General features: G+C 28.6%; 7 protein-coding genes across 7 annotated transcripts; all 7 read right to left on the bottom strand.

Moving 5' to 3' along the window:
* Positions 1–917: 917 nt before the first annotated feature.
* LOC128965080 (ATP-binding cassette sub-family C member 2-like) lies at positions 918–7104 on the bottom strand. The gene is made up of 12 exons (XM_054311732.1): positions 7022–7104; positions 6663–6796; positions 5870–6001; positions 5292–5533; positions 4611–4886; positions 3876–4500; positions 3356–3789; positions 2910–3292; positions 2631–2745; positions 2513–2547; positions 1799–2339; positions 918–1550 (listed from the first exon to the last, which is right to left on the bottom strand). The coding sequence occupies exons 1-12, from the start codon at positions 7102–7104 to the stop codon at positions 918–920; spliced, it is 3633 nt and encodes a 1210-aa protein (XP_054167707.1).
* A 1898-nt stretch (positions 7105–9002) lies between these two features.
* On the bottom strand, positions 9003–10060 carry LOC128965079 (uncharacterized oxidoreductase MexAM1_META1p0182-like). The gene is made up of 3 exons (XM_054311731.1): positions 9577–10060; positions 9356–9465; positions 9003–9267 (listed from the first exon to the last, which is right to left on the bottom strand). Exons 1-3 carry the CDS (start codon positions 10036–10038, stop codon positions 9003–9005), a joined length of 837 nt encoding a protein of 278 aa, XP_054167706.1. The 5' UTR covers positions 10039–10060.
* A 1543-nt stretch (positions 10061–11603) lies between these two features.
* LOC128965077 (uncharacterized oxidoreductase MexAM1_META1p0182-like) lies at positions 11604–12655 on the bottom strand. Its single transcript, XM_054311730.1, has 3 exons — positions 12194–12655; positions 11981–12090; positions 11604–11874 (listed from the first exon to the last, which is right to left on the bottom strand). The coding sequence occupies exons 1-3, from the start codon at positions 12653–12655 to the stop codon at positions 11604–11606; spliced, it is 843 nt and encodes a 280-aa protein (XP_054167705.1).
* A 2279-nt stretch (positions 12656–14934) lies between these two features.
* On the bottom strand, positions 14935–16192 carry LOC128965124 (uncharacterized oxidoreductase MexAM1_META1p0182-like). The gene is made up of 3 exons (XM_054311777.1): positions 15688–16192; positions 15339–15448; positions 14935–15245 (listed from the first exon to the last, which is right to left on the bottom strand). The coding sequence occupies exons 1-3, from the start codon at positions 16147–16149 to the stop codon at positions 14975–14977; spliced, it is 843 nt and encodes a 280-aa protein (XP_054167752.1). The 5' UTR covers positions 16150–16192; the 3' UTR covers positions 14935–14974.
* Positions 16193–18433: 2241 nt separating this feature from the next.
* On the bottom strand, positions 18434–19655 carry LOC128965125 (uncharacterized oxidoreductase MexAM1_META1p0182-like). The gene is made up of 3 exons (XM_054311780.1): positions 19151–19655; positions 18838–18947; positions 18434–18744 (listed from the first exon to the last, which is right to left on the bottom strand). The coding sequence occupies exons 1-3, from the start codon at positions 19610–19612 to the stop codon at positions 18474–18476; spliced, it is 843 nt and encodes a 280-aa protein (XP_054167755.1). The 5' UTR covers positions 19613–19655; the 3' UTR covers positions 18434–18473.
* A 2230-nt stretch (positions 19656–21885) lies between these two features.
* Positions 21886–23155, bottom strand: LOC128965126 (uncharacterized oxidoreductase MexAM1_META1p0182-like). The gene is made up of 3 exons (XM_054311781.1): positions 22651–23155; positions 22290–22399; positions 21886–22196 (listed from the first exon to the last, which is right to left on the bottom strand). The coding sequence occupies exons 1-3, from the start codon at positions 23110–23112 to the stop codon at positions 21926–21928; spliced, it is 843 nt and encodes a 280-aa protein (XP_054167756.1). The 5' UTR covers positions 23113–23155; the 3' UTR covers positions 21886–21925.
* Positions 23156–25388: 2233 nt separating this feature from the next.
* Positions 25389–26758, bottom strand: LOC128965113 (uncharacterized oxidoreductase MexAM1_META1p0182-like). Its single transcript, XM_054311766.1, has 3 exons — positions 26156–26758; positions 25795–25904; positions 25389–25699 (listed from the first exon to the last, which is right to left on the bottom strand). The coding sequence occupies exons 1-3, from the start codon at positions 26615–26617 to the stop codon at positions 25429–25431; spliced, it is 843 nt and encodes a 280-aa protein (XP_054167741.1). The 5' UTR covers positions 26618–26758; the 3' UTR covers positions 25389–25428.
* Between the last annotated feature and the right edge of the window lie 836 nt (positions 26759–27594).

The following is a 27594-nucleotide window of genomic DNA, read 5'->3' as shown; positions in this document are numbered from 1 at the left end:
ATAGCTACCCGTCCTCTCTCTCACACAACCGGTTGCCTAAAATGATCTATAAATACTATAGTCGTTTACACTTACAATCGACAGTAAGACAGTAGGACAGTAGGACAAACAGTAACTACATATCGCATACTAAGCGCATACTGACCTCTCAGTTAGCCTACTACTCAAAATAGAGTCATATCATTACTATAGCACTTCATACATGTGCTCTATAATACTGTACTTCAAATCAAACCATTGTATTCACTCAAATATTAATTGTGTTTAACTAATAAAAGTACTATTAATTGAAACTGTGTCTTAACTACCATTCATTCAATGCTATCACCACTACTGTCCCAACCGATTGTCGAACATATCTAAAGTATCTCAAGACATCTCAATCGGTTGTTCCTTGCATTGACCTCCAGTTCCACTATCGAGTAAATCAAGAGATAGGAAGACATCATCGGTACGTACGGATCAACTCCTGCCTTACTTCGGCACCACAACTGCAAGTGATCATCATATTTACCACTTGATTGGTCTCATAACGACCCGTCAGGTGATAACAAACTAGTGGTTGAGTAGATAACCGGTTGTAGGTCTCATACCGACCCACTCTAAACAACCGGCGCCTCCTTATTCACCCTCTAGTAGTGATCTAATCTCAATACAGACACTACAACTTTTATCATTTTTTTTATTTAAAAAAATTATTATATTATTATTAATATTGTTTTATGTTGAGTATTAATAACGTTAAATATGATATATTTTATATAAATAATATATATAATTGAAAAATATTTTCATAAACTAAAATAAATTATAATAAATTTTAACTAATAATAATTAACTAAATAAATAATAATAATAATTAAAATAAACTATCTTTATATAATTTTAAATAATATATATATATATATTATATATTATCAAATAATTCCGGCATCACTGGCCAGTGTATAGAAAATGTTAGACTTGTTGGCCAACAAAACGTCGGGTTCGTCAAACTCGGCTACCCGTCCATTGTTGAACACTATTACCCGATCCGAGTCCATAATCGTATTGATTCGGTGGGCAATTGTCAGTACAGTAGACGAACTGAACTCCTGGCGAATTGTTTGCTGAATAAGTGCATCGGTTTCCACATCGACGGCAGCCGTGGCCTCGTCGAGGATCAGTACAGACGTATGACGAAGCAGTGCTCGGGCCAGACAAACAAGTTGTCGCTGACCGACACTTAGATTATCGCCCGATTTGGCAACCGGTGAATCCAATTGGCTGTCCAACGACTGGACAAACTGTTTGAGATGTGACTGTTCTAATACTGACCACAAATCCGAATCGGTATGATTGCCAAACGGATCCAAATTTGATCGAATAGTACCCGAATAGAGTACCGGTTCCTGAGGTATGATTGTCAACCGCGACCGTAACTCTTGTAGACCTAATCGGCTGATGTCGATGTCGTCGATGATAATGTTGCCCATTGCCGGCTCAATGATCCGGAACAGTGCCAACGTTAGCGATGACTTTCCAGCACCGGTTCGGCCAACAATACCTATCTGTGTGTTTGTATGTATGGGCGCACAATGAATACCAATTGAATAAAATACAGTATAATTATATTTATGTACTATAATCTACTATTACTGTATGAAAGGACAGGACAGGACAGGACAGGACAGGACAGGACAGGACAGGACAGGACAGGACAGGACAGGACAGGACAGGACAGGACAAGACAGGACAGGACAGGACAGGACAGGACAGGACAGGACATGACAGGACACTAGTATATATATATATATACCTTTTCCCGGGGTTTAATGCATACATCAATACCGCGTAGAACTAGATCCAATCCTGGACGATATCGGGCACCGTAGCCATCAAACCGTACCGAACCGTTTGACGGCCAATTGGCCGGCAGTTCAATAGCGGTCGAGTGCCAGTCGGCCTCGGATTCTAGTCGCGTATATTCGTCCACCCGTTCCACTGAAACGATACAGTTTTCAAACGATGTAAACGATTTTATCTGATTCTCGAGCGTCGGCGTCAGTGCGATGGCCAACGATAGGGTTAACCCGATTGAACCGCCAGTTAGTTGATCTCTGGCCAGTACGGCAAATAGTGCGCCAAAAAATATCAATAGATTGCTCAGCACAGCCAACCGTGTCTGTAGCCAACTGATGGCCATAACATTGGGATACAGACACATCTGGTTGGCGTCCAATCGGGACTCTATTTCCCGTACAAACCTATCTGAACAACGATAGGCCCGAACACTGGACAGACCGTTGACCGACTCTTCAAAGTGCGATATGATTCGCGATCGAGTGGTTGACTCTAATCTGTATTTAAAAAAATATAATATTAATAATTATAATATATTAATACAAATTACAACAAAATTATTTTATTTATTTTATTTTAATTACTTTTAATTTTAATTTGCTTATACTGTATATATATTTTTATAAATATTTAATTAATTAACTATTAATTTTTGTTTGTTTGTTATTACCTTTTTAATTGACGCGATATGTTCAAGTAAAATAACTTTTTTTTTGAAAAATAAATAAATAAATATTATTTGTTATTTTTTATAATTTTTATTTTAATATAAAATAATAAAAGTTTACCTGAAATAATACATATAAAATAATTGCAACAATAACTGGGGCTGAAAATAGTGGCATTAATATAGAAATGTTAATAAGTCCGCCAATTACTGATAGAATCTCTACAAAAAATTCTCTAATAATAATAATAATAATTTAATAATAATAATAGTTTAATAATAATAATAATTTAATAATAATAATAGTTTAATAATAATAATAATTTAATAATAATAATAATTTAATAATAATAATAGTTTAATAATAATAATAATTTAATAATAATAATAATAATTTTACCCAATATTATCACTTATCTGTCCGTCCAAAACATCGAGATCTCTGCTAAATCTGTTTAATATCCGACCCAATGGTGTCGTATCAAACCATGTCATGGGTGCGTGCATTACACAGTCAAGTATCTGTCCGTGCAATTGTTGGGCAGCCCGTCGGACACCGGCAACCAAACTAATCACTGCTACCAAAAACAAGACAATAAACAGGACAATCATTGCGGCCAACACTGACAGATAGTATTGTGTTTTGGATTTGGTGGTGATATCCGATGTCCATTTGGACAGCAAATTGTAGACAGATATCTGGCAAACAGTAGCTCCTATTAGACTAATCAAAAACATGACGGCCAGTATAATAGACATTGAACGGATATATTTAATATAAACCTAATTTTAAAAAAAAAATAATTAATTAATTAAATTAATAACCATTATATAGCCATTACGTACACCAAACTTGATTACTCCAGACTCCAAGTGCTCTTCATTGATAAGCATTGAATTGGAAACGGGTGTCATATTGAATGGTTGGTCACCAGTAGTATCAACGGTAGTCGAAACAATTGTTGTTGATTTGTTGTCGATACTACCAGTGCTATCCAGTTGACCATCAGTTAACATATCTTCATCTTCTTCTTGATTATTCTGTTGTCTATTGTTTACCGAGTATTGTGCGACCAAATCGTTAAACTCTTTATTGTTGTCCAACAGCTGTTCATAGGTACCGATAGCGGCCACTGAGCCATCTTTCAATACGACAATAAGGTCGACATCGGGTAACACAAACAGCTGATTGGTGACCAAAATACGTGTTTTTTCGCGCAATAAACCGGTTCGCGAACTAAATACTTCGGTCATAATATGTTTGCCCACATGACTGTCCACTAAATATAAATAATTAATATAATAATAAAAATAAATTATTTATTAAAATAAAAACTATTTCCAAAAAATATTTTATAGCAGAAACCTGCGGACAACGGATCGTCAAACAAATAGATGTCGGCATCAGAATAGACGGCCCGACATAAACTGACTCTTTGTTTTTGACCGCCACTCAAATTGATACCCTTTTCGCCGATTTCAGTCTCATCTCCGCCGGACAGTTGCCTAAGATCTGGTTGGAGAGCACAGGCACTAACAACTTCACTGTATTTAATCGGATCGTATGGTTTGCCAAATAGTATGTTGTCTTTGAGGGTTGCATTCAGTATCCATGACTGTTGGGGAACATATGCCAGACACTGGTCCTGTGCTATGTTAACTGAGCCGCCTATCAGTTCCATATCGCCTATCAGTGCCGATAATAGTGAACTCTTTCCAGAGCCGACACCGCCTACTACTGCAACAAACATACCGTTAGTTATGTCAAGATTTATGTCTTTCAATATGATGTTGTTGTTGTTGGTGGTAGTGGTGGTTGTAGTACTTTTTGTTGGTATTGTTGTTAATTGTAAATCATTTTGACTACCCATCCATGAAAATGTTGCCATATCTACAGTTACCGCAAATTGTTTGTTATCATTGTTTTGAACATAATTGTAATGTTCGGGTAATTTGAGAAATTTATCGATACGTTTAATCGATACATAAATCTAATAGATTTATAATTAATTAATTTTAATTAAAAAAAAATAATTAAAAAAATAAACCTTTAATTTTTTATGATTTTAAAATTCAAATAATAATAATAATAATAAATTACCAAGCTCATTGAATTGAAAGCATATGGCATGGTTACAATACTAATGTTAGCCAAACTAAACAACGAAACGGATACAAATATGCGCTGAGCGTTAATCTTGTCCTCGCCTTCAATGGCCGAAAACGTGCCGAAAGTGGCCAACTGTGCAACCATTGGCAATGCATTGGTCAGCGTTAGTGTAACGGCAAGCCATAGGCCGGCGCACAACATGTGTCTTAGCTCGCGATTACGTATTTTGTTAACCATTTTCAGGTAAGGTATTTCCCAAGCGTATAACTAAATTAATTAATAATAATTAAAATTAATAATATAATACATACCGGTATTTACCGGTACATAATAGTAAATATATAAGGGGTTGTTCACATATTACGTCTGCATTTTTTTTTAAAGAAATCTAGACCCCCTCCCTCCCCTCCCTATGTTCTCAATTGTTCGCGTGTAGTCATTTAAAAAAAAAACATTACGTTTGCATGTCCCTAACCGCTACCCCCCCCCCACCACCACAAGAAATATAATATTATCTAAATGCAAACGTTCTTAAAGACTCTACCCCTCCCCTCCCCTTCCCTCGTTCGCAAAAGTTCACTTTGGCTAACCCCCCCTCAAGTTCGAACGTAATATGTGAGCAAGGCCTAACTGTATTTTTCTCAAATATAATAATAATAATAATTTACTTACTTTTAATATTTTAATACCATTTAGTATTTCGTTCATTTTATTCAGTCGACTGTCCTTCAATTGAAATTGTTTTTGTTTGGATAGACCATTGAATACGGTTAGTATGAAACTGATGGGTATAACGGCAATCAATACGCCCAGACCAACAAATGCAGCCACACCTAATTGCTGATAGATTAGATAGATGGCCAAACAAATTTGTACGGGTGTTGTAAATATCAATGGCGCCCAGTGAAGATTGTCTAGGTTTTTTTTAAAAATTTTATTTTTGTTAATTAAATAATTTTAATAGATAAAAATAAATAGTTTAATTATAGATGGATAGATAGATAGATAGGTGGATAGATAGGTGGATAGATAGGTGGATAGATAGGTGGATAGAAGGTGGATAGATAGGTGGATAGATAGGTGGATAGATAGATGGATAGATAGGTGGATAGATAGGTGGATAGATAGATGGATAGATAGGTGGATAGATAGGTGGATAGATAGATGGATAGATAGGTGGATAGATAGGTGGATAGATAGATGGATAGATAGGTGGATAGATAGGTGGATAGATAGATGGATATTCCTACCTATAATACGTTGACAGTCAACTGTCATCAAATTGACAATTTCTCCATTAGGTGTGAGCCGTTTGCTATCATTGCTTAATACCAGTGCTTTGCGATATATGGCTGCCGTTAGACACGATTTAACTCTTATACCTTTATTTGATAATTTTATAATTAATAAAAACAAATTAAAAATATATATATATATAGTATATTTCAAAAAAATAGATGACATTGGTTATTTTTGTGTCACTAATACAATATACTAATAATAGTGTTTTTTAATAATACAGGGTTTTTTCATTGATTTTGTAGCTTTGCAACAATAGTTTGTAGTTTATAACATGAAATTTCTAACACAAAACTACAAACTATTGTTACAAAACTACAAACTATTGTTGCAAAGCTACAAAATCAATGAAAAAAACCCTGTAATAATAATAATTATTATATATATATACAGTATATATATATATATATAATATTGACACTTATATTATGTTAGTTTATAAATTATAAATACTATTTTTTATTTAAAAAAAATAAAATGAATTTTGAACATATTGTTATAATAGTTATTGAATTAATAATCAAAAATTTTTTTAATAGTTTTTTATGAGATACAACATACAGCCAACCTGAGCCTAACATTCAAGTGCCAACAACAAACAACACATAACAAAATATATTTGTTTTATTCAAATCTGTTATAATCTATTTAAAAAAAACTATAGTAACCTAATTTTTTTGAAAGTGATTTTTGAATCTATATATATATATTTCAATATATATATATATATACAGTACTACATACCCACTGTATTAATTATTTCATAGGAATAGGCATAAAATAATGAGTAGAAAATATTGATTGTAATTAACATTATTGAATAGACATATCCGTGCCATTGATATTCATATTTGTCGTCAATAAAATCAATTAGTAATCTATAAAAACATACCAAAAAAAAAAATTAAAAAAATAATAATTAGTTATTTTTTGTTTGTTTGTTATTGCTATATAATGTAATGTAATTTATAAAAAAAAAATAATACAAATCCTATTAAAAAAATATTTATTGTTTTAGGCATGTATAATACTAGAGTATATTTTTTGACATACCCAACACCCTACCCCCTACCCCGCCCCCCCAATCTCCCCCATTTACCTACTTGAAAATAAGCGCCTGTAAAGTTTGTAGAATATAGGCTACTATAAGCAATACGATTGGACCGATAATATCCAGGCCATACATTTTGAAAATGACCATGATCAAATTAGTATTATATGGATTTTTAGTATTATTATTATTATTATTATTATTATTTATAAACCAATATTTTGCAAACAATTTATAATTATTTAGACTACTGTCCACTGAACGTAATGGCCAGAGATCTTGTAATTGTAATGATTTTCGCCAACCATTTATAAATAGCATATCAATCCAATGGTAGGTTATCTTTGATAGATAGGATGCCCTGTCTTTTGGATGTACTTTAGTCTGTTGCTGTTGATGAAAATTGGTTGTATTGTGTGCTAACTGGCCATCAATATCCTTGATGTTTCTGGTCGGCAGTTTGTCGGCAAATGTTGTTACGATTAGCAACAATGATGTCAATGAAAATGACAGACATCTCAATATAAACTCGTAGTATCTGAGCTTAGCATCCGGTGGTGCGGTAGTGTATGTAATAATGGATAGTATACTCAAAAATGTATCGATCAATAGGTATAGCCAAACACAACCGCTCCGATGGACACCATAGCGTCGATGGCTGTAATAGATGATACATAGGACTAGTCTGGTAGCTGTTTGTATGGCAGTCATTATAATGTAGGCCGTACTCGGACTGTCCGACCAGTGATATTTGCTAACCAAACTGACTATCAGTTCAACAAATAGGACAACTGTGCTGACAATGGCCAGACATAGACGACTTGAATTATATAAGTTCCACTCAATCGATGGTTTGTCCGATGATTTATAACAATTATAGATAATATATGGTAGGCTTAGCCATAGGAATATACAGGGAATCCATGCAAACCATGTCTCGATCATACATGTGCTTAGACGAGGATCGGGTGTATACCATGATTGGTGAATATCCTGTAGTCATAATTGATTATTTCAAAAAAATAACAGTAGATTTATGTATATTAATAACAAAAAATAATTATTATTAAATACAAAAATTTAAAAAATAAATAAATAAATTATATTAGTATTACCAATAATTTTGTTTTACAAATATTTTCAAACATTTTAACAAAAAACAAAAAAAAACAATTATAGTAAAACAATTGTATATTACATTTATTAAATTTATTTAATCAAAAAATTATAATATACTGTATAAGTAATAATTACTGATAGATTGAAATAATAATAATAATAAAAAAATAATGTAATCTAATAGATTCAACAATGAATAACATATTTTTTTATATATATTTATAATAAATGATTTAATTTAATTAACATTACTTTTTTTTATTGAACTGATCTTTTATAAACGTCAAATCATTATTATAAATGTTATTATAAATATTATATTTTGAAAATTCAATTGTATTAATTAAACATAATTTTTACTATATTTACTTAATAAAACTTAATAAAAGTTTTAATATTAGATATATATATATTATTAAAATAATTTTTTTTCTATAGAGTCTATAGTCCACAAAAATTAACTATTTGTTTGTTTATTATTATTATTAATAATAATAATAATATAAAAAATTTTGATAAAAAAATAAATAATTTTAATATTATATAAATAACAAAAATGGATATTATACATAAAATTTGAAGATTTTAGGTTAAAATTATTGCTAATTTAAAAAAATTAACAAGATAATTTAGCCAATTATATACAACAAAATTATTGGGCATAAATACTGATTTTAATCGTTTTAATTATTGTACTTTAATTTTAGTACTTAATCTTAAGTATAAACATATAATTTATTTATTTATTTATAGCAACATTGCTTTAATTGTTATAAAATATAATTAATAATTAGTATAAATAAATATATTTATTTATTTAATATTTTATTAATATTAATTCGTTATAATTATAATATTCAATATAAATGTAATAATAGTTAATAATATTATATATGTATTAATAATAATAATTATTATTGAAATTTATTTAACAAATCCTGTCCTTCCTTTTCAACCGATACGTTAGCTGACAGATGTCCGCCGTCGGCCAAAACAATACTGCCGGTCATAAACCCGGCCTCAGTATTACTGGCCAAATAGGCAACAGTGTTGGCAATATCCCGGGGCTGGCCAACTCTACCGATCGGATATTTGGAGCCAACTGTTTCGTAAATTTTGTCGCAAATAGTTTCAGGTAAACCCATAGTAGTCATAAAATTAGTGACAACAAGTCCAGGACTTTTTAGGTTATTAAAAATAAAAAAAATTTTATATATAAATTTAATTATTACAGAAAAAAATCTTATTTTTTAAAAAAATCAATTACTTGACTGAATTAACTCTGATATGATGTTTGGGTCCCAACTCTGCGGCCATACATTTGGTAAACATATCCAGTGCTGCTTTGGACATATGATAGGGTGATAACTCAGTACACTATAAATTAAGATAAATTAAAACACATATTAATAATTAATTATTAAATAATACATTTAACAAGTTTTAAGAACAACATTAATATAATTAATTTTTTTTAATAATAATTACCGATATTTTTGATGCAATACTCGATATATTAATAATATTGCCATTAGTTTTGGCCAAATGTTCAACAGATTTGTGGGTCAGATATACCACTGAATTCAAGTTAGTTTGCATAACATTTAGAAATTTTTGATAGTAATCCTCTTTAGTAACTTCGGCTCTATGACCGATCCCGACATTGTTGACCAATATATCCAATTTGCCAAACGTTTGGACAGTTGTCTCAATCAGTCGATCGCAATCCTTATCGTTAGTCAGATCGCCGACAACTTCCAGTGCTGTCAACTGTTTCGGTGATAAATCTGTACACTGTTTGCCTACTTTGGCCACACCCTGGCCATCGAGTCCAGCTATAACAACATTGGCACCCGATTTGGCAAACAGTTGGGCAATGCCGGCACCGATACCCGAACTCGAACCGGTTATTACGACTACCTTATCGGTGAAATCATAATTTACAGACATTTTTGTAATAATCAATAAATTTTTTTTCTAGTAAATGTTAAGTACTGTAAGTTTAGCAATTTTTATGACTATTTTATTTGAAAAATTTATTATTAAAATTATTTTATAACTCTATGATTTAGCATAAACTTAGTAAAAACTGAGTTTATATATATATATATATATATATATATATATATATATATTCTGTATATATTAAATATTTGGTATTAATTTTTTTTATATAAATTCATCATTATTTAACAATAAAATGTTATTTTGAAATATTATAATAATAATAATTTAACTTTTTTTAACATTACAATTACAATAAAATAATTTAATAATGTATTGTATAGCAATGCAATTGACTATAACTGTAAAATTATTAATTTAAAATACTAGTTGTATTATAGAATTTAATAATAATTTTTTTCTAAAGTCTATAATAAAGATAAAATAATAATTTTAAAAAATCAATATCGATTATTTAATAATTTATTGATTTTAGTTGTAACTTATATTAATAATTTAAAATTAAAATCTAAATAAAATAATAATAAAGCAATTTTTAGCATCATATGAAACATTAAAAAATATTAATAATAAATAAAATTATTTTAATATTATATTTGTATTTAGTTATTTAATTCATTATTGTATCATATATATATATATATATATATATATATATATATATATATATATATATAGCATAGTTATATAAATAAAAAAAGTTTTAAAATATAAAAAATTATTTTTTTAAACAAATACTATATTTTAATATTTATTATATAAAACTGAATATTTAGTTAGAAATTTTCCATTTTATTACAATACACACAAACATATATGTATATATATATACCTTAAACTCTCTTAAAAGCTATCATGATAGATTTTTGAATTTAACTTGATTACGTATTTTATGATAATGTAAATTATATACCTTACTCATTTACAAATAAACTATTACTATCAAAATTATTTTTTTACCCTATTATTAATTAATTGTTTTTTTGTCAATATAGTTAATGTTATACATTGTATGTTTAACTATTGTTTTTCATTGATATATAACATGTTTAATATATTTGTTTTTATAAAATTTTTTATTCCCTAATAAATTTTGTTATGTTATATTTGTTTTATTAATTTAGTTTTAATATTTTTTGTATAATTAACGTTCAGGGACCGATTAATAATAAACCTATGAGAGAGTCTATGATATATACTGTATATACTACAGTAGTATACTAAGGAAATTATAGTAAAATTAATTAAATAAAATCTGTTAATAAATATATATATATATATATAATTTTTTTCAAAAAAATACAGTATTTATATATTTAAAACTGAATATTTATTTAGAAATTTTCCATTTTATTACAATACACGCAAACATATATATATATATATATATATATATATATATATTATATATATATATACTACAGTAGTATACTAAGGCAATTATAGTAAAATTAATTAAATAAAATCTGTTAATAAAAATATATATATATATATATAATTTTTTTCAAAAAAATACAGTATTTATATATTATTTAAAAATGAATATTTAATTAGAAATTTTCCATTTTATTGATCAAATCTTCTAATTCCTGGTCAATCGATACGTTAGCAGTCAAGTGTCCGCCGTCGGCCACAACAATACTACCGGTTATAAACCCGGCCTCTGAATTACTGGCCAAATAGGCAACAGTTTGGGCAATGTCCTGCGGCTGGCCAGGCCTACCGACCGGATATTTGCAGCCAACTGTTCGGAAAAAGTTATCGGCAACAGCTTTAGGTATACCCATATCAGCGAAAATATTAGTGACTATAAATCCAGGACTTTTTTTTCCCGTTATTGTTATTAAATGTTGTAAATAAACAATTATTTTTAAATTTATTGTCAAAAAAAATCATAAAAAAAATATTATTTTTTAAAATCAATTACTTGACTGAATTAACTCTGATATGATGTTTGGGTCCCAACTCTGCGGCCATACATTTGGTAAACATATCCAGTGCAGCCTTAGATATATGATAGGGTGACTGACCGCTACTCTATTGTTTTTTTTTTTGTTTTGGTTAGTTTAATTAGATAGTAATAATAATAATACTATTAATAATAATCAATTAAAATATTAATGATAATTTAATTATTTACCGTAATTTTTGCCGCAATACTCGATATGTTAATAATATTGCCATTAGTTTTGGCCAAATGTTCAACAGATTTATGGGTCAAATATACCACTGAATTCAAGTTAGTTTGCATTAGATTTTGAAATTTTTGATAGTAATCCTCTTCAGTAACATCAGCCCTATTACCGAACCCGGCATTATTGACCAATATATCCAATTTGCCAAATGTTTGGACAGTTGTCTGAATTAGTCGATCGCAATCTTGTTGTTTAGTCAGATCGCCGACAACTTCCAGTGCAGTCAACTGTTTCGGTGACATATCTGTACACTGTTTGGCTACTTTGGCCACACGATCGGCATTACGACCGGTTACTACAACATTGGCACCCGATTTGGCAAACAGTTGGGCAATGCCGGCTCCGATACCCGAACTCGAACCGGTTATTATGACTACTTTATCGGTGAAATCATAATTTACAGACATTTTTTGTTAATCAATAAAATTATTTTTTAGAGTAAACGCTAAGTACAGTACTTTATGTTATCAATTTTGATGACTATTTTGTTAAAAAAATTTAATATTTAAATTATTTTATAACTCTATGATTTAGCATAAAATTAATAAAAATTGAGTATATATTCTGTATATAATAATTATTAAATATTTGTAATAATAGTTTTAATTTTATAACATTACAATTTCAATGAAATAATTTACTTAATGTTTATCAATGCAATTGACTATAACTGTAAAATTATTAATTTAATTACTAGTTTTAGTATAGTATTTATTAATACTATATTTAATAATAAGTTTGCTAAAATATTTAATAAAGTTAAAATATTATTTTTTTTTAAAAATCAATATCGATAATTTATTAGTTTATTAATTTTAGCTATAATTTATATAAATAATAGCTAAAATTAAAAGCTAAATAAAATAATAATAAAGCAAAGTTTTTAGCATCATATGAAACATTTTTTAAAAAATATTAATAATAAATAAATTATTGTTAATTTGTTGAGAAAATAAATATTCTATTTTAATTTAATTAGATTTTAAACTTTTTGTTTTTATATCTTATTTTGATTTTTTTTATGTAAACCTATTTTCTATGCTTTTAATCCGTTCTTTTGAATTGTTGATCGATTTGATCGATCAATACTTACCTATTCCTGGAAGTGCTCGATCAATGGTCGGCGTCTTCATGGCACCAGTAGATCGATCGCCTAACCTAACCATACACATACAGCCAACCAATAGCTAATCTTTATACACATACACCTACCGGTTCTCAAATACAGAGTATAAATACTTCTGTATTCATATACTATTCTCACACTTGTTTCTGACTGACTTATCAGTCACTGCTACCCATACTGTCCAGTCAGTAGATACCGGCCTTCAGTTTACCATTCATACCATTACACACATCCATGTGCTTTGATAGTCCCACTATCCATACCATTTAAACCATCGATGTTTTAATTATCATTTGAATTGTGTTATTATAATAAACTATTATATCTGAAAGTGTGTCTAAATCATGTGTGTCTTAACTACACATCACCGGATCGATCAGCATATCTACCATTCCTTCATTGCAAGCACTGGCTGATCGGATCAACACTTCGTGACTACCACTACACTGGCCATCCAATAGTGATAGAAGTTATCAATAGTACTAACGGATCGATCGCTGACCTACACTCTGGTCACCACTACTGCAGATCTGTATATATGAATTTGATTGACATATAATTGATTGCCATTCAAGTGATGACTATATCAATTGAGAAGTCTTTGACCGATCAATTGATATCGTAGTTGTTAGCGATTAGTTGTCGGTCTCATACCGACCCACACGCTAGACAACTGACCCGTAACAGCCACACAACAAACTAATTATATTTTATATTTAGTTATTTAATTCATTATTGTAATGTATATACAGTACACACATATATATATATATATATATATATATGTAAAATATTAGTTGAATTTTACGGCATTTACTTATTTGACGCACCAATAGATTAAAAAACTAATTGTGTTTTTATTAAATCATTTTATTTTTGATATGAAATTGTATTACAAATTTAGTTTATATGTTGCAGTCGTGAAGCACAGGTATATCTAAGCATCAAATGTAAGGTCAGTGCTGACCTTTATATAGGGATTTTAGGCAATACTTGACCCATAAAATAGTCGGCAGTTATTTGAAAAGTAATAAACATATAGAAAGTGAATATAAATTGCAAAAATGCTAAATTTAAGTCTATTTGATAATTAAATTATTGCTATATTTTAGTGAAATATAGATATTTTAAAGTTATTTTTAAACATAAAGTGTTTATACTTTACATATATATATATATATATATATATATCAGGGTTAAGTAAGGGGGGTAGGGGAGTAAGACCAAAATACCCCCCCTAGGATCGAGATTTTGGGATTTTACCCCCACCCCAGACTTTTTGACCAAATGGGAAAAATTGTCGCTTAAAAATGAGGAGAAATGACCCCCCCCCCCTTTTTTTTGTTTTTAAAAATTTTAATTTTAATTAAAACTATTTTAATATGTGTTTTTATGTTATTTAAATTTATATGTAATCTTATTATTGATTAAAAATAAGTAAAAAAAAAAAGTTAAAATAACGTTAATATTCATCTAAAAAATAACATAATTTTAATTAAAATATTAAACTAAAATAATTAAAAATTTAAAAAGTAATTGTTTCAAACAAATACAGTAATTTTTATAATATTTATTATTATATATAAAAGTGAATATTTATTTAGAAATTTTCCATTTTATTCAACAAATCTTCAAATTCCTGGTCAACCGATACATTAGCAGCCATATGTCCGCCGTCGGCCACAACAATACTGCCGGTCATAAACCCGGCCTCTGAATTACTGGCCAAATAGGCAACAGTGTTGGCAATGTCCTGCGGCTGGCCCGGCCTACCGACCGGATATTTGACGCCAACTGCTCCGAAAAAGTTGTCGGAAACAGCTTGAGGTACACCCATATCAGCTAAAAAATTAGTTACTATAAGTGCAGGACTTTTTGTTGTTGTTGTTGTAAATAAATTTTTAAAAAAATTTATTATTAATAATAAAAAATAAAATAATATTTATTAAATTAAAATCAATTACTTGACTGAATTAACTCTGATATGATGTTTGGGTCCCAACTCTGCGGCCATACATTTGGTAAACATATCCAGTGCTGCCTTTGATATCTGATAGGCTGACTGACCGCTACCCTAATTGTTGTTTAGATAATTATATATTTAGTAATAGTAATAGTAATAGTAATAGTAATAGTAATAGTAATAGTAATAGTAATAGTAATAGTAATAGTAATAGTAATAGTAATAGTAATAGTAATAGTAATAGTAATAGTAATAGTAATAGTAATAGTAATAGTAATAGTAATAGTAATAGTAATAGTAATAGTAATAGTAATAGTAATAATTATTATTATTATTATTTTCATATTTACCGATACTTTTCCCAAAATACTTGATATATTAATAATATTGCCATTAGTTTTGGCCAAATGTTCAATAGATTTATGGGTCAGATATACCACTGAATTCAAGTTAATATTCATAACGTTTAGAAATTTTTGATAATAATCTTCATTTGTAACATCAATCATATCACCGAACCCGGCATTGTTGACCAATATATCCAATTTGCCATAGGTTTGGACAGTTGTCTCGATTAGTCGATCGCAATCCACTGGTTTAGTTAGATCGCCGACAACTTCCAGTGCCGACAAATGTTTCGGCGATAAATCTGTACATTGTTTGCCTACTTTGGCCACACGATCGCCGTTACGACCGGTTATGACAACATTGGCACCCGATTTGGCAAACAGTTGGGCAATGCCGGCTCCGATACCCGAACTCGAACCGGTTATTATGACTACTTTATCGGTGAAATCATAATTTACAGACATTTTTTGTTAATCAATAAAATTATTTTTTAGAGTAAACGCTAAGTACAGTACTTTATGTTAGCAATTTTGATGACTATTTTGTTAAAAAAATTTAATATTTAAATTATTTTATAACTCTATGATTTAGCATAAAATTAATAAAAATTGAGTATATATTCTGTATATAATAATTATTAAATATTTGTAATAATAGTTTTAATTTTATAACATTACAATTTCAATGAAATAATTTACTTAATGTTTATCAATGCAATTGACTATAACTGTAAAATTATTAATTTAATTACTAGTTTTAGTATAGTATTTATTAATACTATATTTAATAATAAGTTTGCTAAAATATTTAATAAAGTTAAAATATTATTTTTTTTTAAAAAATCAATATCGATAATTTATTAGTTTATTAATTTTAGCTATAATTTATATAAATAATAGCTAAAATTAAAAGCTAAATAAAATAATAATAAAGCAAAGTTTTTAGCATCATATGAAACATTTTTTAAAAAAATATTAATAATAAATAAATTATTGTTAATTTGTTGAGAAAATAAATATTCTATTTTAATTTAATTAGATTTTAAACTTTTTGTTTTTATATCTTATTTTGATTTTTTTTATGTAAACCTATTTTCTATGCTTTTAATCCGTTCTTTTGAATTGTTGATCGATTTGATCGATCAATACTTACCTATTCCTGGAAGTGCTCGATCAATGGTCGGCGTCTTCATGGCACCAGTAGATCGATCGCCTAACCTAACCATACACATACAGCCAACCAATAGCTAATCTTTATACACATACACCTACCGGTTCTCAAATACAGAGTATAAATACTTCTGTATTCATATACTATTCTCACACTTGTTTCTGACTGACTTATCAGTCACTGCTACCCATACTGTCCAGTCAGTAGATACCGGCCTTCAGTTTACCATTCATACCATTACACACATCCATGTGCTTTGATAGTCCCACTATCCATACCATTTAAACCATCGATGTTTTAATTATCATTTGAATTGTGTTATTATAATAAACTATTATATCTGAAAGTGTGTCTAAATCATGTGTGTCTTAACTACACATCACCGGATCGATCAGCATATCTACCATTCCTTCATTGCAAGCACTGGCTGATCGGATCAACACTTCGTGACTACCACTACACTGGCCATCCAATAGTGATAGAAGTTATCAATAGTACTAACGGATCGATCGCTGACCTACACTCTGGTCACCACTACTGCAGATCTGTATATATGAATTTGATTGACATATAATTGATTGCCATTCAAGTGATGACTATATCAATTGAGAAGTCTTTGACCGATCAATTGATATCGTAGTTGTTAGCGATTAGTTGTCGGTCTCATACCGACCCACACGCTAGACAACTGACCCGTAACAGCCACACAACAAACTAATTATATTTTATATTTAGTTATTTAATTCATTATTGTAATGTATATACAGTACACACACATATATATATATATATATATATATATGTAAAATATTAGTTGAATTTTACGGCATTTACTTATTTGACGCACCAATAGATTAAAAAACTAATTGTGTTTTTATTAAATCATTTTATTTTTGATATGAAATTGTATTACAAATTTAGTTTATATGTTGCAGTCGTGAAGCACAGGTATATCTAAGCATCAAATGTAAGGTCAGTGCTGACCTTTATATAGGGATTTTAGGCAATACTTGACCCATAAAATAGTCGGCAGTTATTTGAAAAGTAATAAACATATAGAAAGTGAATATAAATTGCAAAAATGCTAAATTTAAGTCTATTTGATAATTAAATTATTGCTATATTTTAGTGAAATATAGATATTTTAAAGTTATTTTTAAACATAAAGTGTTTATACTTTACATATATATATATATATATATATATATCAGGGTTAAGTAAGGGGGGGGTAGGGGAGTAAGACCAAAATACCCCCCCTAGGATCGAGATTTTGGGATTTTACCCCCACCCCAGACTTTTTGACCAAATGGGAAAAATTGTCGCTTAAAAATGAGGAGAAATGACCCCCCCCCCCTTTTTTTTTGTTTTTAAAAATTTTAATTTTAATTAAAACTATTTTAATATGTGTTTTTATGTTATTTAAATTTATATGTAATCTTATTATTGATTAAAAATAAGTAAAAAAAAAGTTAAAATAACGTTAATATTCATCTAAAAAATAACATAATTTTAATTAAAATATTAAACTAAAATAATTAAAAATTTAAAAAGTAATTGTTTCAAACAAATACAGTAATTTTTATAATATTTATTATTATATATAAAAGTGAATATTTATTTAGAAATTTTCCATTTTATTCAACAAATCTTCAAATTCCTGGTCAACCGATACATTAGCAGCCATATGTCCGCCGTCGGCCACAACAATACTGCCGGTCATAAACCCGGCCTCTGAATTACTGGCCAAATAGGCAACAGTGTTGGCAATGTCCTGCGGCTGGCCCGGCCTACCGACCGGATATTTGACGCCAACTGCTCCGAAAAAGTTGTCGGAAACAGCTTGAGGTACACCCATATCAGCTAAAAAATTAGTTACTATAAGTGCAGGACTTTTTGTTGTTGTTGTTGTAAATAAATTTTTAAAAAAATTTATTATTAATAATAAAAAATAAAATAATATTTATTAAATTAAAATCAATTACTTGACTGAATTAACTCTGATATGATGTTTGGGTCCCAACTCTGCGGCCATACATTTGGTAAACATATCCAGTGCTGCCTTTGATATCTGATAGGCTGACTGACCGCTACCCTAATTGTTGTTTAGATAATTATATATTTAGTAATAGTAATAGTAATAGTAATAGTAATAGTAATAGTAATAGTAATAGTAATAGTAATAGTAATAGTAATAGTAATAGTAATAGTAATAGTAATAGTAATAGTAATAGTAATAGTAATAGTAATAGTAATAGTAATAGTAATAATTATTATTATTATTATTTTCATATTTACCGATACTTTTCCCAAAATACTTGATATATTAATAATATTGCCATTAGTTTTGGCCAAATGTTCAATAGATTTATGGGTCAGATATACCACTGAATTCAAGTTAATATTCATAACGTTTAGAAATTTTTGATAATAATCTTCATTTGTAACATCAATCATATCACCGAACCCGGCATTGTTGACCAATATATCCAATTTGCCATAGGTTTGGACAGTTGTCTCGATTAGTCGATCGCAATCCACTGGTTTAGTTAGATCGCCGACAACTTCCAGTGCCGACAAATGTTTCGGCGATAAATCTGTACATTGTTTGCCTACTTTGGCCACACGATCGCCGTTACGACCGGTTATGACAACATTGGCACCCGATTTGGCAAACAGTTGGGCAATGCCGGCTCCGATACCCGAACTCGAACCGGTTATTATGACTACTTTATCGGTGAAATCATAATTTACAGACATTTTTTGTTAATCAATAAAATTATTTTTTAGAGTAAACGCTAAGTACAGTACTTTATGTTAGCAATTTTGATGACTATTTTGTTAAAAAAATTTAATATTTAAATTATTTTATAACTCTATGATTTAGCATAAAATTAATAAAAATTGAGTATATATTCTGTATATAATAATTATTAAATATTTGTAATAATAGTTTTAATTTTATAACATTACAATTTCAATGAAATAATTTACTTAATGTTTATCAATGCAATTGACTATAACTGTAAAATTATTAATTTAATTACTAGTTTTAGTATAGTATTTATTAATACTATATTTAATAATAAGTTTGCTAAAATATTTAATAAAGTTAAAATATTATTTTTTTTTAAAAAATCAATATCGATAATTTATTAGTTTATTAATTTTAGCTATAATTTATATAAATAATAGCTAAAATTAAAAGCTAAATAAAATAATAATAAAGCAAAGTTTTTAGCATCATATGAAACATTTTTTAAAAAATATTAATAATAAATAAATTATTGTTAATTTGTTGAGAAAATAAATATTCTATTTTAATTTAATTAGATTTTAAACTTTTTGTTTTTATATCTTATTTTGATTTTTTTTATGTAAACCTATTTTCTATGCTTTTAATCCGTTCTTTTGAATTGTTGATCGATTTGATCGATCAATACTTACCTATTCCTGGAAGTGCTCGATCAATGGTCGGCGTCTTCATGGCACCAGTAGATCGATCGCCTAACCTAACCATACACATACAGCCAACCAATAGCTAATCTTTATACACATACACCTACCGGTTCTCAAATACAGAGTATAAATACTTCTGTATTCATATACTATTCTCACACTTGTTTCTGACTGACTTATCAGTCACTGCTACCCATACTGTCCAGTCAGTAGATACCGGCCTTCAGTTTACCATTCATACCATTACACACATCCATGTGCTTTGATAGTCCCACTATCCATACCATTTAAACCATCGATGTTTTAATTATCATTTGAATTGTGTTATTATAATAAACTATTATATCTGAAAGTGTGTCTAAATCATGTGTGTCTTAACTACACATCACCGGATCGATCAGCATATCTACCATTCCTTCATTGCAAGCACTGGCTGATCGGATCAACACTTCGTGACTACCACTACACTGGCCATCCAATAGTGATAGAAGTTATCAATAGTACTAACGGATCGATCGCTGACCTACACTCTGGTCACCACTACTGCAGATCTGTATATATGAATTTGATTGACATATAATTGATTGCCATTCAAGTGATGACTATATCAATTGAGAAGTCTTTGACCGATCAATTGATATCGTAGTTGTTAGCGATTAGTTGTCGGTCTCATACCGACCCACACGCTAGACAACTGACCCGTAACAGCCACACAACAAACTAATTATATTTTATATTTAGTTATTTAATTCATTATTGTAATGTATATACAGTACACACACATATATATATATATATATATATATATAAAATATTAGTTGAATTTTACGGCATTTACTTATTTGACGCACCAATAGATTAAAAAACTAATTGTGTTTTTATTAAATCATTTTATTTTTGATATGAAATTGTATTACAAATTTAGTTTATATGTTGCAGTCGTGAAGCACAGGTATATCTAAGCATCAAATGTAAGGTCAGTGCTGACCTTTATATAGGGATTTTAGGCAATACTTGACCCATAAAATAGTCGGCAGTTATTTGAAAAGTAATAAACATATAGAAAGTGAATATAAATTGCAAAAATGCTAAATTTAAGTCTATTTGATAATTAAATTATTGCTATATTTTAGTGAAATATAGATATTTTAAAGTTATTTTTAAACATAAAGTGTTTATACTTTACATATATATATATATATATATATATCAGGGTTAAGTAAGGGGGGTAGGGGAGTAAGACCAAAATACCCCCCCTAGGATCGAGATTTTGGGATTTTACCCCCACCCCAGACTTTTTGACCAAATGGGAAAAATTGTCGCTTAAAAATGAGGAGAAATGACCCCCCCCCCTTTTTTTTGTTTTTAAAAATTTTAATTTTAATTAAAACTATTTTAATATGTGTTTTTATGTTATTTAAATTTATATGTAATCTTATTATTGATTAAAAATAAGTAAAAAAAGTTAAAATAACGTTAATATTCATCTAAAAAATAACATAATTTTAATTAAAATATTAAACTAAAATAATTAAAAATTTAAAAAGTAATTGTTTCAAACAAATACAGTAATTTTTATAATATTTATTATTATATATAAAAGTGAATATTTATTTAGAAATTTTCCATTTTATTCAACAAATCTTCAAATTCCTGGTCAACCGATACATTAGCAGCCATATGTCCGCCGTCGGCCACAACAATACTGCCGGTCATAAACCCGGCCTCTGAATTACTGGCCAAATAGGCAACAGTGTTGGCAATGTCCTGCGGCTGGCCCGGCCTACCGACCGGATATTTGACGCCAACTGCTCCGAAAAAGTTGTCGGAAACAGCTTGAGGTACACCCATATCAGCTAAAAAATTAGTTACTATAAGTGCAGGACTTTTTGTTGTTGTTGTTGTAAATAAATTTTTAAAAAAATTTATTATTAATAATAAAAAATAAAATAATATTTATTAAATTAAAATCAATTACTTGACTGAATTAACTCTGATATGATGTTTGGGTCCCAACTCTGCGGCCATACATTTGGTAAACATATCCAGTGCTGCCTTTGATATCTGATAGGCTGACTGACCGCTACCCTAATTGTTGTTTAGATAATTATATATTTAGTAATAGTAATAGTAATAGTAATAGTAATAGTAATAGTAATAGTAATAGTAATAGTAATAGTAATAGTAATAGTAATAGTAATAGTAATAGTAATAGTAATAGTAATAGTAATAGTAATAGTAATAGTAATAGTAATAGTAATAGTAATAGTAATAGTAATAGTAATAGTAATAGTAATAGTAATAGTAATAATTATTATTATTATTATTTTCATATTTACCGATACTTTTCCCAAAATACTTGATATATTAATAATATTGCCATTAGTTTTGGCCAAATGTTCAATAGATTTATGGGTCAGATATACCACTGAATTCAAGTTAATATTCATAACGTTTAGAAATTTTTGATAATAATCTTCATTTGTAACATCAATCATATCACCGAACCCGGCATTGTTGACCAATATATCCAATTTGCCATAGGTTTGGACAGTTGTCTCGATTAGTCGATCGCAATCCACTGGTTTAGTTAGATCGCCGACAACTTCCAGTGCCGACAAATGTTTCGGCGATAAATCTGTACATTGTTTGCCTACTTTGGCCACACGATCGCCGTTACGACCGGTTATGACAACATTGGCACCCGATTTGGCAAACAGTTGGGCAATGCCGGCTCCGATACCCGAACTCGAACCGGTTATTATGACTACTTTATCGGTGAAATCATAATTTACAGACATTTTTTGTTAATCAATAAAATTATTTTTTAGAGTAAACGCTAAGTACAGTACTTTATGTTAGCAATTTTGATGACTATTTTGTTAAAAAAATTTAATATTTAAATTATTTTATAACTCTATGATTTAGCATAAAATTAATAAAAATTGAGTATATATTCTGTATATAATAATTATTAAATATTTGTAATAATAGTTTTAATTTTATAACATTACAATTTCAATGAAATAATTTACTTAATGTTTATCAATGCAATTGACTATAACTGTAAAATTATTAATTTAATTACTAGTTTTAGTATAGTATTTATTAATACTATATTTAATAATAAGTTTGCTAAAATATTTAATAAAGTTAAAATATTATTTTTTTAAAAAATCAATATCGATAATTTATTAGTTTATTAATTTTAGCTATAATTTATATAAATAATAGCTAAAATTAAAAGCTAAATAAAATAATAATAAAGCAAAGTTTTTAGCATCATATGAAACATTTTTTAAAAAATATTAATAATAAATAAATTATTGTTAATTTGTTGAGAAAATAAATATTCTATTTTAATTTAATTAGATTTTAAACTTTTTGTTTTTATATCTTATTTTGATTTTTTTTATGTAAACCTATTTTCTATGCTTTTAATCCGTTCTTTTGAATTGTTGATCGATTTGATCGATCAATACTTACCTATTCCTGGAAGTGCTCGATCAATGGTCGGCGTCTTCATGGCACCAGTAGATCGATCGCCTAACCTAACCATACACATACAGCCAACCAATAGCTAATCTTTATACACATACACCTACCGGTTCTCAAATACAGAGTATAAATACTTCTGTATTCATATACTATTCTCACACTTGTTTCTGACTGACTTATCAGTCACTGCTACCCATACTGTCCAGTCAGTAGATACCGGCCTTCAGTTTACCATTCATACCATTACACACATCCATGTGCTTTGATAGTCCCACTATCCATACCATTTAAACCATCGATGTTTTAATTATCATTTGAATTGTGTTATTATAATAAACTATTATATCTGAAAGTGTGTCTAAATCATGTGTGTCTTAACTACACATCACCGGATCGATCAGCATATCTACCATTCCTTCATTGCAAGCACTGGCTGATCGGATCAACACTTCGTGACTACCACTACACTGGCCATCCAATAGTGATAGAAGTTATCAATAGTACTAACGGATCGATCGCTGACCTACACTCTGGTCACCACTACTGCAGATCTGTATATATGAATTTGATTGACATATAATTGATTGCCATTCAAGTGATGACTATATCAATTGAGAAGTCTTTGACCGATCAATTGATATCGTAGTTGTTAGCGATTAGTTGTCGGTCTCATACCGACCCACACGCTAGACAACTGACCCGTAACAGCCACACAACAAACTAATTATATTTTATATTTAGTTATTTAATTCATTATTGTAATGTATATACAGTACACACACATATATATATATATATATATATATGTAAAATATTAGTTGAATTTTACGGCATTTACTTATTTGACGCACCAATAGATTAAAAAACTAATTGTGTTTTTATTAAATCATTTTATTTTTGATATGAAATTGTATTACAAATTTAGTTTATATGTTGCAGTCGTGAAGCACAGGTATATCTAAGCATCAAATGTAAGGTCAGTGCTGACCTTTATATAGGGATTTTAGGCAATACTTGACCCATAAAATAGTCGGCAGTTATTTGAAAAGTAATAAACATATAGAAAGTGAATATAAATTGCAAAAATGCTAAATTTAAGTCTATTTGATAATTAAATTATTGCTATATTTTAGTGAAATATAGATATTTTAAAGTTATTTTTAAACATAAAGTGTTTATACTTTACATATATATATATATATATATATATCAGGGTTAAGTAAGGGGGGGGTAGGGGAGTAAGACCAAAATACCCCCCCTAGGATCGAGATTTTGGGATTTTACCCCCACCCCAGACTTTTTGACCAAATGGGAAAAATTGTCGCTTAAAAATGAGGAGAAATGACCCCCCCCCCCTTTTTTTTGTTTTTAAAAATTTTAATTTTAATTAAAACTATTTTAATATGTGTTTTTATGTTATTTAAATTTATATGTAATCTTATTATTGATTAAAAATAAGTAAAAAAAAAGTTAAAATAACGTTAATATTCATCTAAAAAATAACATAATTTTAATTAAAATATTAAACTAAAATAATTAAAAATTTAAAAAGTAATTGTTTCAAACAAATACAGTAATTTTTATAATATTTATTATTATATATAAAAGTGAATATTTATTTAGAAATTTTCCATTTTATTCAACAAATCTTCAAATTCCTGGTCAACCGATACATTAGCAGCCATATGTCCGCCGTCGGCCACAACAATACTGCCGGTCATAAACCCGGCCTCTGAATTACTGGCCAAATAGGCAACAGTGTTGGCAATGTCCTGCGGCTGGCCCGGCCTACCGACCGGATATTTGACGCCAACTGCTCCGAAAAAGTTGTCGGAAACAGCTTGAGGTACACCCATATCAGCTAAAAAATTAGTTACTATAAGTGCAGGACTTTTTGTTGTTGTTGTTGTAAATAAATTTTTAAAAAAAAATTTATTATTAATAATAAAAAATAAAATAATATTTATTAAATTAAAATCAATTACTTGACTGAATTAACTCTGATATGATGTTTGGGTCCCAACTCTGCGGCCATACATTTGGTAAACATATCCAGTGCTGCCTTTGATATCTGATAGGCTGACTGACCGCTACCCTAATTGTTGTTTAGATAATTATATATTTAGTAATAGTAATAGTAATAGTAATAGTAATAGTAATAGTAATAGTAATAGTAATAGTAATAGTAATAGTAATAGTAATAGTAATAGTAATAGTAATAGTAATAGTAATAGTAATAGTAATAGTAATAGTAATAGTAATAGTAATAGTAATAGTAATAGTAATAGTAATAGTAATAGTAATAGTAATAGTAATAATTATTATTATTATTATTTTCATATTTACCGATACTTTTCCCAAAATACTTGATATATTAATAATATTGCCATTAGTTTTGGCCAAATGTTCAATAGATTTATGGGTCAGATATACCACTGAATTCAAGTTAATATTCATAACGTTTAGAAATTTTTGATAATAATCTTCATTTGTAACATCAATCATATCACCGAACCCGGCATTGTTGACCAATATATCCAATTTGCCATAGGTTTGGACAGTTGTCTCGATTAGTCGATCGCAATCCACTGGTTTAGTTAGATCGCCGACAACTTCCAGTGCCGACAAATGTTTCGGCGATAAATCTGTACATTGTTTGCCTACTTTGGCCACACGATCGCCGTTACGACCGGTTATGACAACATTGGCACCCGATTTGGCAAACAGTTCGGCAATGCCTGAACCGATACCCGAACTCGAACCGGTTATTATGACTACCTTATCGGTAAAATCATAATTTACAGACATTTTTTTTAAATAATAATCAATAAAATTATTATTTTTTTATTAGTAAACTACTAGTAATATAGCTAACTATTAATATATTATTTAGTTATTATATTTTTTGTGACTTTTTTTTAATAAACTTATTTATTTAACACTAATAATGTTAATAATAATGTTAACAATAATGTCTAGAAAACTAGTATTTCATGCAAAACACAATTAATAAATACTATTACCATATATTAATGGGTAGGATATCATTGAGTTTTATATTGTTTTATTATATTAGTGTTTTATTAACTAGATATGTAAATGTATTGTAAATAAGTTTCGGTTCGGGTATTGTTTTGTATTTTTTTTATATATAATACAACATTTACAGTACATGTATAATACAAAAATTTATTTATTTTTTTTAAAAAAACTTCATTTAAACCACACATCAGCTGCATTTGAATGTTGATAATAACAATATTGTTAGGCAACTAACGTATAGCTTTAGATAATGAGACCAAATAAATAAATAAATTAAATATCCCATAAATTATATTAATATTCACTTTTTTTAATTTATAATTCATAATAAAAATTACATGAGTATTTAAATTTTTTTTATGTAATTTTTATTTAATATAAAGTTTGTGGGTTTATTTCGGCTTATCAGCTATTATTCAATATATTGTTTTATTTGTTTTCAACTTTCAACTCATTCATTCAAAATTATTCAATAGTAACTGATGTATGATTTAAACTAACATTTAATTGTTATTTATTAAAAACATGGGTTGATTTGTACAGTAATTATGTCTTTATAATTATTATTTCGGTTTGGTTTTAAAAAAAGTTATCCGATTTATATTTCTAGTCTAACATATCAACAAATTTTATATCTAAAGTCATATCGCGAATCATATAAATTTATCATAGATTATATATATTATATACTCTATATATATATATAAATAAACTTAAGTATAATGTGTATAATAACTGTGTAA

This window comes from Oppia nitens, unplaced genomic scaffold (genome assembly GCF_028296485.1).
Source record: "Oppia nitens isolate AA-2021 unplaced genomic scaffold, nextdenovo-longstitch-racon4-pilon3 scaffold16_pilon_pilon_pilon, whole genome shotgun sequence".
Lineage (NCBI taxonomy): Eukaryota > Metazoa > Arthropoda > Arachnida > Sarcoptiformes > Oppiidae > Oppia > Oppia nitens.
The sequence above is the reverse complement of the archived record's forward strand: the minus strand, read 5'-3'. Positions and strand labels throughout refer to the sequence as shown.